The 11,835-nt window shown below is 37.8% G+C and overlaps 1 protein-coding gene across 3 annotated transcripts in view; it reads left to right on the forward strand.

Moving 5' to 3' along the window:
* Positions 1–10,977, forward strand: part of LOC107564045 (uncharacterized protein C2orf42 homolog) — a 10,987-nt gene extending 10 nt beyond the window's left edge. Inside the window, exons 1-8 of one of the 3 annotated variants that reach the window (XM_016249040.1) lie at positions 1–1,242; positions 5,007–5,117; positions 5,976–6,053; positions 6,300–6,404; positions 7,306–7,413; positions 7,540–7,640; positions 7,730–7,898; positions 10,429–10,977. The exon at positions 1–1,242 is cut by the window's left edge and continues 10 nt beyond it. In XM_016249040.1, the coding sequence (XP_016104526.1) occupies positions 114–1,242; positions 5,007–5,117; positions 5,976–6,053; positions 6,300–6,404; positions 7,306–7,413; positions 7,540–7,640; positions 7,730–7,898; positions 10,429–10,625 (1,998 nt within the window). In that variant the 5' untranslated portion in view covers positions 1–113 and the 3' untranslated portion in view covers positions 10,626–10,977. Of the gene's footprint in view, positions 1,243–5,006; positions 5,118–5,975; positions 6,054–6,299; positions 6,405–7,305; positions 7,414–7,539; positions 7,641–7,729; positions 7,899–9,791; positions 9,965–10,428 lie in introns of those variants that run through there. The other 2 variants (XM_016249042.1, XM_016249041.1) reach the window with 2 other exon arrangements.
* Positions 10,978–11,835: the final 858 nt, after the last annotated feature.

Consider the following 11,835-nt stretch of genomic DNA (forward strand, 5'->3'; position numbering starts at 1 on the left):
TCCATCCTCCTGTTGTTAACGTAGATCTTTGTTTCTGTTGTTGAACGCGGTGCACAAATGATGTCGCTGTCGACCGCCTTGCATCACTTCTTCGTAACACACTCTCGGTGCGAATGCAACCCTTTAAATGGTACTGGGAAATGGTAAAAGGGCTCCCCCCTTGTGCATTGACAATAAAATTGTCCTGTATCAATCTCGGTTTCAGTGTACATCTGCTAACAATGGATGGTTCTCTGGTAAACTCTGGAATACCACTGGCGTCACAAATGGTGGTTTCTCCCATTACTCAAAGCTCTGGTAACTTGAGCGGAAAGCCTCGGGACAAGCGGAAGACTCCTGCATTTCTGTCCAACTTGGGCAAGGCTACCTTAAGAGGCATCCGCAAGTGCCCTCAGTGTGGCGTTTACAATGGGACCCGTGGCCTCAGCTGTAAGAACAAGGCCTGTGGAACCATCTTCAGGGATGGGGACCATGGAACGGGACGTTTAAAGAAAGGGGCATGTGAAGTGGTTCGAGTTGTGACAGACAGTGGAGGTGGCAGGGCTGGAGGGTCGCAAGTGTTCTCTGTGCGTCAGCGGGGACATGGCTCTGAACAACGAGGCTTTGTTGAGTTAGTCCTCACGGATACAGCTATTACTACTGCAGATGGAACCCTGTTGACCCGTGTCAACCTCGGTCGCTGTTACATGCCCTCTTGCCAGCAGAACGAAAGTGAGTTGACAGTTGAAGGTGGCCATCAGCAAGTGTCGCAACCATCCAAAAGTCCCTGTACCCATGTGAAGCAAGCCATGGAGTGTCAGACCCAAGCAACACCTCTGCCACTCAAGAGCTCTGTGCTGGAGGGCCTAGTGGCCACTTCCCAAGACAAGGAAGAGTTGTGGAGGCTGGCTACCGAGACACCAGGACCCCTGGTGCAGAGGGTCTCTAAAGGGACCCTAATAGTGAAGTGCCAGCCAGGTGAAGCCCACCCTCTGGGACTGCTGCATCTGACAGTGACCGTATCTGGTGTTAAAGACAAGACTATGAGTCTGGCTCCCTTTCACTGTGCATGTTACGTACCTAATACCAAGGGGGATTTGGGGGTGAGAAGTGGGGGTCAGTCTAACATCAACGAAGGAGAAAATTCCCACCAGCATAGTTTACCCGAGTGCTGCCTCCATTTCTATGCTTGCGTTTGTGCCTTTACAAGTGATGAAAAGCTGACCTCTGAGTTTTCAGCTTTCCTCAACTACAACATTAATGGTAAGTCCACAATTTAGGTCCTAGGTCTTGAACCCTGCTCCTGGAGACCTACTGTCTTGCAAAATTGATTTTCAACCTGCTTTAGCTCACCTGGACTGTGATATTTCAAGTGATGTAGAAGAGCTTGATTATTTGGTTCAGGTGTTTTTGATTAGGGTTGTTACTAAACTATGCAGGACAGTGGGTCCCTAGGATTTAGGTTGTCACCTTATGTCAGGGCTGGGCAACTTCGGTCTTGGATGGCTGCTATCCTGCAGAGTTTAGTTCCAACCCCATTAAAAAACACCTGATCAATGTCTTCAAGATCGCTAGAAAGCTACAGACAGGTGTATTTGATTAGGGTTGGAGGTAAACTCTGCAGAACAGTGATCCTTCAGGGGCCCGTTCTTCGTACGTCGCTAACTCAGTTAGCTGGATTTGATTGTTGACGATTTGGCATGATCTTGGATAGTTTGGTTCTTCGAAGCTCATCCTGGCTTATTTCATGTAAACAGGATTAAATGGCATCTTTTTAAGCAGAATTGATACTTAAAATCTGTCTGTTACCAACGCTACTTTATTACAAGAGTGCCCTACTAATACAGGGACAAAAATTTAAAATAATAATCATTTAAAAATGTATTTAAAGATAATATAATAATGTTAGTCTTTAATACTATAGACACAGCCAGAGAGATTTATTCGTCATAAAATGATTACGTCATAATTGTATTCGAGTCTTACACACATGCTATACAGATAATGTAGAGTCGTGCATTAGTTTGAGTGATGACAGATATTATGGGAGTGGCTTGATGGAGCGCAGGAGATGCAGATAACATGCTCTTGACCCTTAAAGGGGTGGTTGATTTGCGATTTCACTTTTTTAACGTTAGTTAGTGTGTAATGTTGCTGTTTGAGCATAAACAATATCTGCAAAGTTGCAGCGCTGAAAGTTCAATGCAAACGGAGATATCATCTTTTAAAATTCTGGCAGTTTAATGCCTACAAAAACGACTGGTAAGGGACTACAATGAGCTTCTTCCCAGGTCCGTTATGTCACAAACCCAGATAAACCCCGCCCCCCGGGAACACGCAGCAAAGGGGGTGAGGCCATGTTGTGCTGCTTTACAGAAGAGGAAGAGAAAACTAGAGGTGCACGTAAAAATCTGTTCATATAGAATCGCGATTCTGTCTTCTAACGATTCTAATGGATTCACAAGTTTCAAAACCAATGTTCTAAAGCAGCGGTTCTCAATCCTGTTCCTCACGTTCCCCTGCTCTGCATCTCTCTCTCTCTCACTCTCTCATTCAGATCGTCAGATCAGCTCCAACAAACTATTCCATTTATACACTTATTTTCACATAGCTATGAGAAGCGTTATACATGGACGTGCGTATGTGTGCTGTATTAAAGCTTTAATCAGAATAAAACCATATATTAAAAGCTAACAGAAGCAGTAGCATTTACAAACAACAGCGTATCTAAAAGTATGGAACAACAACAAACAAACATACCATTAAGAGCAGTGCTTGCACAGGTTCTGCGGGATCCTCCTCATTAATATTCTCTGTGTCTCAATTGGGCTCAGATTGATAAGCAATATTGAGGACGTCATTGTTTACAATACAATCGAAGCACATTCTGAGCTTGAGGGGCGGGATGTTCAGACGCGCTGTAGAGGTGTATTTCTGAGGGAGGGGCTTCATAAAAACAGGAAATAATCGAGGCGTTTGTTAGAGAAGGGACAGAGCGGTGTGGAATAAAGGTAAATTGTGAAAAATAATGCGTTTTTTAAAAAACGAAGCATGAACACATGTTAGACTGCACCCCATAAACACAATCAAGCCTAGAAAAAACCCAGTCAACCACCCCTTTAAGAAACTTTAATTAATGCTGTCACATAACAAATCTGTTCAAATATAAAATTAAATGAATTGCTAATTACTACATTGAAATAAAAATGTAAAGCCTGTACAAATATTAGAAATGGTGAAAATTAATAATTGGGAATCATGTAAAAAAATTAAACATTTCATTTATCTGTTATAACATTTATGTAGTTTTGTTCGCTTGGCTGTTTCCTTATAAAAGTCCAAAAATTTGTCAAGTCTTTCATCAGGTGTCTTTATCAATTATATGATGTCATTACGTTGCTGTCTTGCCGCCAGCCAATCGCTGCATTGCTGATCGTGGTTTCGAGTATCGATACATAGCCCCTTTTATACCAACCCATGAACGCGCAATTATCTCAGATAACTCAATCCAGCCGTACTAATCATCAACAACAGGTGCATTCGAAGAACCGAATTAGCACGATGATATCATCTTGGATGTGACATTTCATCTCGGCTGTAATAAGCGATGTACGAAGAACGGGCCCCAGGACCGAAGCACCTGCACATAAGCTCTTCAAAACCTAGTGCAGTGGTTCTCAATTCCAGTCCTGCACATTTTGTATGCTTATCTAACACACCTGATTCAGATCATCAGCTCATTAGGAGAGATCTCCATGAACTGAACTGAATGTGACAGATAAGAGCATAAGTAACAATATAATTTCAGTTCTGTTGCCTTTTATATAAAAATAAAAAAGATGAACAAGACACTCAAAGTGCTTGCTACTTAATTTCATATGAAAGGCGTATTTATCATTCAGTTTTACTTTAATACAAACATGTATTTTAGATTTTTATAGAATTATGACAACAATCACATCTCACACTTCTCCATTTTTAGTGTATCTCTGTGGCAGAAATACAGCGCCACATACTGGCCTGGCATGTATACTACATTGTTTTGAGTCGGTTTCAGTGGTTTCGTGTGTATGCAGATATTTCTTAAGACAACACCGTGTTTAAATAATTTTTTTAGAACGAGGAAAAAAACATCAGATAGCAAAAGCCCAGGCTTTGTGTGGATGTGGCCTAAGCCAATCCAGCTACTGGAGGGCTACCATTCTGCAGAGTTTGGCTCCAACCCTAATCACACACACCTGAACCAGCTAATCAAGGTATTTAGGATTCCTTGAAAACCACAGTTAGGAAGGTCCTCCAGGAGCAGAGTTGACTACCCGTGCTCTAAGGTTGCATCCAAACCAAGATTTCAAAAGTGACAGAAAGCTATTTGTGCAGCACAAAATATTGCTCCTGAAGTGTACAGGGAAACTTGACTGAATTGTTTCCAACAGATTTTGATGTTACCATAATGCCAGGCTAATACTGCCTTGACATGCTATCAGAATTATCGTAAATACAAGTTTCCTAATCGGAAATTAGACCTGAACGCCTCTCAAGTCGTATTTACTACTGGGAAATTCGGAAATAATTTTGATACCAGAGTTTCTGAGTTGGTGGGCGGGTCAATCTTTAAACATGGTGGAGGGGACAACCATTGCTACTGTCAATGCTGTTCTCACAACAACTAAATCCCTTTGTCTTGTCGCTAAAGTAGTGTATTTATTGGCTAGATATGATATGATTTATAAGCATGTATTTGACCGAAATTCCAGAATTGTCAGCAAACTGCATGTGTAGTGTGGTGAATGTTTATGATCGTCAACCAATGGGATGCTACATTTTATTCTTTCCGACATTACTTATATATATACGACAAGCTCGTAATCACGACTTCACAAGTGGGAAATAGGAAATTTCCGATAGCACGTGAAGGCAGCATAACAACATTATCTAATAAACTTCAAAATGCATAGTACACAAATGTAGTGTGTTGAGTGTTTTTCTATGTATCAGAGATGACTGTGAGAATTATTATGCATGTCCAGGACTGCAGGAGAGGGCAGATACAATGCTCAGTATACCTGAGTCTCAACAGCACATTGAGCCTTCCATTTCTCACCGTTCCAAGAGACTCAAATTTGTGGAGTCCTCTACTGGTAAGTTAAAGCTCATGGATAGGCATCACAGAATGTGTGACCTCAGACCTACTGCACAAAGGTCTCTATTGCCAAGTAATCTCAGTGGAAATTAGTGAAATTCTGCTTGAAAATTGCTAAATGTTCTTAGATTGTGCTGTGTGCTAATTAGCATATTCATGATGTCGTTGAATTGTATTTTCATTCTACCTAATATCAACCCTTTACATCCATTTGTTTCTGTCCTACTCTGTGTGCTCTCTGTGTTTTGATACAGCCAAATTCTGAATAAAACATATTTTTCTGACAATGAAATTGGCATGAAATGCTAAAATCCTGATACATAACTGCAGTGTCATCTGACAAAATCACCACAGACACAAGTTAAAAACAACGGATGTGCTGTTATTTTGGCTGTATTTACATATAAAATGATCAGTCATAGAGAAAGTTAGAAGTGACAAAATGTCTTATTTTTCTTGCTCACAGTCATGAAAATGCATGTATGTGGTAATATTTGTCAAGCTAAGCTGAGAGTGTTACATCAACTACAAAAAAATGACAATATTCACCAAAATATTTAATAAGACACATGAAGAAGCAGGGAATTTTGTGAATGATGGATGTTTCAGTTTTGAGGAAATCTGAGCTTTCTGTTGGCACAGATTCTGTGTGGGCCTCAAAATGAATATTTTCGGAGTCTCTTCTTTCCCACCCACTGAAATTTGTTGTTGATATCTAAATACTGCTGTTACGTTCTGTAGTTACTGACCATCTTCTCTGTAATCTGTTTTCCTCTTTTATTCTTGGGCTCTGTGGACCTGTCACTATTTCACACCACTTCCTTTGTGTCCTCCACATTTCTTCTGGCTGTCAAAGATACTTCTGCTCCCACCCTAAACCAGCGCAAGCCCACTCACAGAAAAAACTCCAGCTCTACTGGGCTTAGGAACCCAGGTGCTGCCAGATACTTCCTCTTCCCTTACACACTTTTGCTTTTCTTCTTCTTTGACTTTATTTCGGTATCCTTCCCATGCTCTCATTGTTCTTTAGTACAGATATGAAACATTTGTTGGTTGATTTTGAGAGATTTACAGTCACATTACACGTTTAAGTTTGAAAATATAAATGATATACACACGGAATTCATTATCGTAGTTTATTGATTTTGATGTGTGTTGTGTGGTTGGGTGAATTAAACAGGAAGTAGCCAGCCGGTGGATGAGACACATGTGTCTCTGGGTTTCCAGCAGTGGTTGGCCAGTGTTACCGAGAGGATCCATCAGACGATGCACTTTCAGTTTGATGGTAAGAGAATATTAGCCTGTCAAAAACATGTCCAGGTCACATTTCACCTCAGATCAAAAGAAAAATATATTTTAATGAAAGATTATGAAGCCTATTGGTACACTCAAGTCATATACGAAAGATTGTATTCACTAGTTCAGTGCACCATCATAAAGTTATGAATTATAAGTGGGAGACTATTTTGCATGTACAAAATATGTATGATAGTATTGTACAATAACAATTGAATAAGTAATGATTCAGTTTGCAACTTTATAACCTGAAAATAAAGAAGACAAAAAGCACCTGATGCACATCTATTTTTCATCATTTTGTAGAAGCAAAAAAATAAATAAAAAATGAGAGAGGAAGAAATCTAAACATTCAGATTTCCTCAGTACTTGCAATTTTGTAATATTTGACAGCATTTTTAGGGCACTTGGCATAATGAGAACCATCCTGTCGAGATTTTTGTCCCCATAATATTGTAGAATTATAAAATCTATTTCTTGACAGGATGCTTCTGATTATTATGTGTAATTGTCATAAAGTTGTTGTCAAATATTGCAAAACTTTTTGACGGGTTGTACAACAATACTACTGTGATGTCATACAAAAATATATTTTTAAACTGTATTAAATTAGTGTAAAAATAACTATTTGTAAAATGTAGCAAAATGTAAAACAATTTGCAAATCATACTTTTTACAATTTATGAAATGGCAAAAAAGAACAAATAAAACGGATTAGTAAAATGTAAAGTAAAAAGACAATGTTTATGTATAAGAAAATTTGGGTGCTTTAAGATATGCAAGATTTCATATACAGTTACATATATTTATATTTCTAAAGTTTCCTACTTTTCAAGCATTTCTACCTTTGATCAGATGAGATTTGATGCTGAAGGTTATTCTGTGAACAGGAAAGCCTGAGCCGCTGGTGTTCCACATCCCTCAGGCTTTCTTCAATGCATTACAGCAGCGTTTATCATTGGGCTCAAAGAAGAGACGACTACCCAACTACACCACCAGTGAGTAGATATCTGTTAGCCATGTAGCCATCTAACCTTACATTTATCACGTGCCAACCATCTCATCTGATGATTAGAAGTATAGTTACACCTTGTTTTAATATTTTGTAATGTGTGTGTTTTTAGCATTTGTGCGTAATGACGCTTTGCCTCTGGGCTCTTTCTCTAAATACTCCTGGCACATTATCAACTTGATGCATGTGAAACGCATCTTTGATACCCCAGAGGTGTGTATTCGTTTGTTGCCTGATGTGTCAGATCTTCACTAATGGCCATATCATCTGTGTCTCTAAATGATGGCAATCTGTTTGAACAGTTACCTCTAGAACTCACTCAGAGTTTTGTGAAGAACAGTGACGGCTCCTATTCACCGTACCGCTGTCGGTCAACTCCTCCTGATCCTGGATCAGACACCTGCCACCATTCACGCACCAATAAGCCTCTGGCCATCAGACCTCTGGAGCTACGTACCTTCCTCAGAGTGGGTAAGTGCATGTATTTACTTAGTGTGAAGTCAGATTTATCGGTCCTGGTTTTGTGCCAAATCATATTCCCCTATCAGTTCTCATCCCCAACTGGACCCGAAGTGATTCCATTTTCTGAAAGAACTGTTCTTCTGGATAGAAACAATGAAAGAGTGTTGTTTTAGATTCCTGATTTAACATTCTGCATTATTGCTTGTTGTTGTATATCGTTTTAACCATAAATATGTATAGGTAGATGCCACATTCGACCACTTCGACACGTCAATGTGTCCGCAGTGTTGGGAAGGTTACTTTGGAAATGTAATAGGATACAGATCACAAGTTACACTATTTAAAATGTACTAATAAGTAGTCTAACTAATTCAGTTACTAAAGTAATGTAACTGATTACATTTGATTACTTTGTGATTACATTTCTAAATTTCTAATGAATGTTTTCAACTGTTAATCATTTTGAAACATTTAAAGCAGGGTTAATCTTACAGTAGTACTCAACAATGATTACTTACTTGAATTAAGATTATAATAATTAAATTTTAAAGCACAGCCACCACAAAATTAGACTTTAGAAACTCTTTTTACTTTGAGATCATTCTGAGGTTAAATCCAGATTTAAAATCATAACAAAAAATAGTTTAATAGGTATTATATAGGTTTTTGAAATCAAATGTTTGCATAGTTATGACAGGAAACACTGGCATCTAACATTGCCTTGGAAAAAACAAAAATAAAGCATATACATAAACCCAAATTGGAAATAAAACAGTTAATTATGTGTCTTATTCTGTGTCCTAATCTCCTGAAACATTGGTGTCTCATATTTTAAAGCAGTCAATGAAATTTGGGAAAGAAATCAATCATATCTATATGTGTGTAAAAACAATATTCAGATGTAACCCCCTTTGTAATCGCTAACATTTTCATAAGTAACTGTAATTTAAGGACACATTTGTTTTTCTCAGTAACTGTAACAGATTACAGTTACATTTATTTTGTAATTAAATTATGTAATTCCATTATATGTAACTAGTTACTCCCCAACCGCAGCGTCCGCCATCTTGGAATGGTCAATATGTCATTGCTCATAGTAAAAATCAATGGGTTTTCCAAGGTGCCACAATATTGCGCAGCCTCTGGTTGTAAAAACTGCCCAAATTTAAATTCCCGAAGAAATGGGACAAACTTTCACAGGCAAGAACTACAGTTGCAGACACACAGACAACTTGCTCTTGAGTGTTCACGGACCGGCTTTGACCGTTCCAATATGGTGGATCTATGGTCCAAAATAAGGCATCTACGTACACATATGGTACCCAATTTTCAAAGTTGTTGCGCCATAACAGAAATATTCTACAATTTATTCAGTACAATATCGAGGTAATTCCAGAAATATATAATACACCACTTTCTGGAATACTTAATACTGGAATACATAATAACATATGACAGGACTGTAACGGGGATGTAGCCTGTTTGCAAAGAGGAATTAGTTATTGACAAATCATTCGATGAACAGAATGGATTAGTAAATCGTGCACACTCTGTACTTAAAACGAGGTGACGAATTAGTAAACCGTGCTCACGAAGGTGACGAATTAGTAAGTCGCGGGAACGTATCGTTAACTTGTGGCCTCGATATAAAAAATGTTTTCCTTCAAGTTATGTCTGGGACTAGGAAGCCCATTTCTGCCATATAAGAAAATAATCATTCTTTGGTAAATGATAATTATGACGTAAAAAGTTATGAGATAAAAAGCCATATCATAAATTTTCATTAAAAGTGAAGTGCTAAATCATAAATGATTTAAAGTGGCCAGTAAAATTTCCTTATTTCTTAAAACTCCACTTTTGACTGCCTTTGTGTTACTTCCTGTCTTTATGTGCCCATCACAGACATACCTAGACAAAACAAGAACTAGACATTGGACATACTGGTACACCCAGATGAAAAAACGCGAACTAAATGCACACACCAGAACACACACATACATATGCTTGCACGCACATCTTAATAGTTGTTATATTTTTAGATATCCATATAGGGTCATGTTTGACCTTTGGATGCCCAAGACATTCTGTATGTTATTGCAAGAATATATCTGTATAAATATGACCCATTTTCCTTAATACATTTGTGAATGTTATTATAGTACACTGGCTCTGTGTCTACTTGTTCATTCTCCCAGAATTCTGCACTGCTGCTGCACCGGTTTCCAAATGATGATCCATATCATAAAGGCTACAGATAGTCTACCTAAAACTTAATCTAACAATGGCATGACCTAGTGAATGCCAATGACTTTGTATCTCATAATTTCAATTTCCTATGTCATAATTGTTTTTTTATGTAATAACTTATGTTGTTATTGTTAATTATTTTTTACTTTATCTCATAAGTTTAGATAGTTATGACTTTTTATCCAATCATTTTGACTTTGTCAACGTGGATGAGGTTTGCACAAGGGGATAATCATTATCATTCAATGTATTGTGCTTTATGACTAAAACACTGTGGTATCGTTTCTCTCAGGGACATGTGCTGCTGAGCAGACAGAACCTGTGCCCTTTGTGATTGAATGGATCCCAGACATCCTTCCACACTCACAGGTGGGAGAACTGAGGATCGGGTTTGAGTACGGCCATCAGCTAGGCAGTAAACCGGAGCACTGCAAGAGTACTGCTGGGACAAAGAAAACTGAACAAGCAGATGCCATCCCACACCAGTGAAGACCCACTGTAGTAACACCTCATGCAATTCGACAATTACAGTTCTCCATTGGTCATGATGTTCCCTTATAAGGAAAATCAAAAACAATCCCACATTCTATTGCACTTTAGATAAGAATGAGAAACTTATAAGGTGCTATTCAGGAAAATTTTCATTTTCAGAAACAGTTGCATGACAGCACCGGACATACAAATGTAAAATATTTATAATACAAGTGTACAAAAAATAATACAGTGTTACATGTTTTGTGCTGTACAATAATATCACATAGTCATTTCTTGTTTTCAGAAATCATGTGCATTGAAACATTTCTGTGTTTACATGTAAAAGATTGAGAGAACGCTGTTTTCAGACTGATTAACTAAAAATAAAAATATGAAAAGCCTATATTTGCTGGTAATAGGCTACATCATTTTGTGAGACTCTTTTTTTTATTTATTTTTTTAAACAGAACGACCGCTGTTCTCTGCTGTTGGTCTCAACCTTTCCATAGTCAAGTTTTCTTTTTCTATTCAAAGCAATAGCAGCAACTATGAAAACTCCAGGGGGTTCATAAGTTTAATGGAAAGCTAATAATTAATTAAATTATAAAAATGTCAAATCATTTTAAAATCAATCAAAATAAAACACTTACTAAAAAATGAAATATTTTATTTGTTAACCTGCATGTCATGTTACCATTAACCAACACCAGATAACCTTGAACATGCAAATATGGTAATGATTAAAATATTTCAAAATCTCTGGGGTACTTCAAGTAAATATATTACATGAAAGAGGTTCAGATGACAGAAAAGTTTGGGAATGCCTGCATTACATGTAAACATGAAATAACATGAATTTGTGCATTTTAATGTGTTTGAAAGACAAAAGCCTTCCAAAGATATAGTAATACACAGTTAGCCTACTGACTGATGATTCAAATAAAAATTAATATGTTCATAGTAGTGGATGACATGTTAAAATGCTTAAAACGGAAATTATTTTTGTAAATCCAGATGCTGTGTAGCCACCTGACTAATGACTGATCTCTGTGTGAATGTCCACAAAGCTGGAAGACCCTCTGAGTGTATTTAAGTGGTAGGTTATTTTAGAAAGGAAAATGTTAAAGATGAAAAAGAGGATTATAGGGAGAATCAATAAGTTATGAATAATTTATTGCTGCTGTGTGAATAATAAGTAATCAATAAAAAAAGTAACTGTAGTCTG

Source organism: Sinocyclocheilus grahami, unplaced genomic scaffold (assembly GCF_001515645.1).
Source record: "Sinocyclocheilus grahami isolate Dianchi unplaced genomic scaffold, SAMN03320097.WGS_v1.1 scaffold904.1, whole genome shotgun sequence".
Taxonomy (NCBI): domain Eukaryota; kingdom Metazoa; phylum Chordata; class Actinopteri; order Cypriniformes; family Cyprinidae; genus Sinocyclocheilus; species Sinocyclocheilus grahami.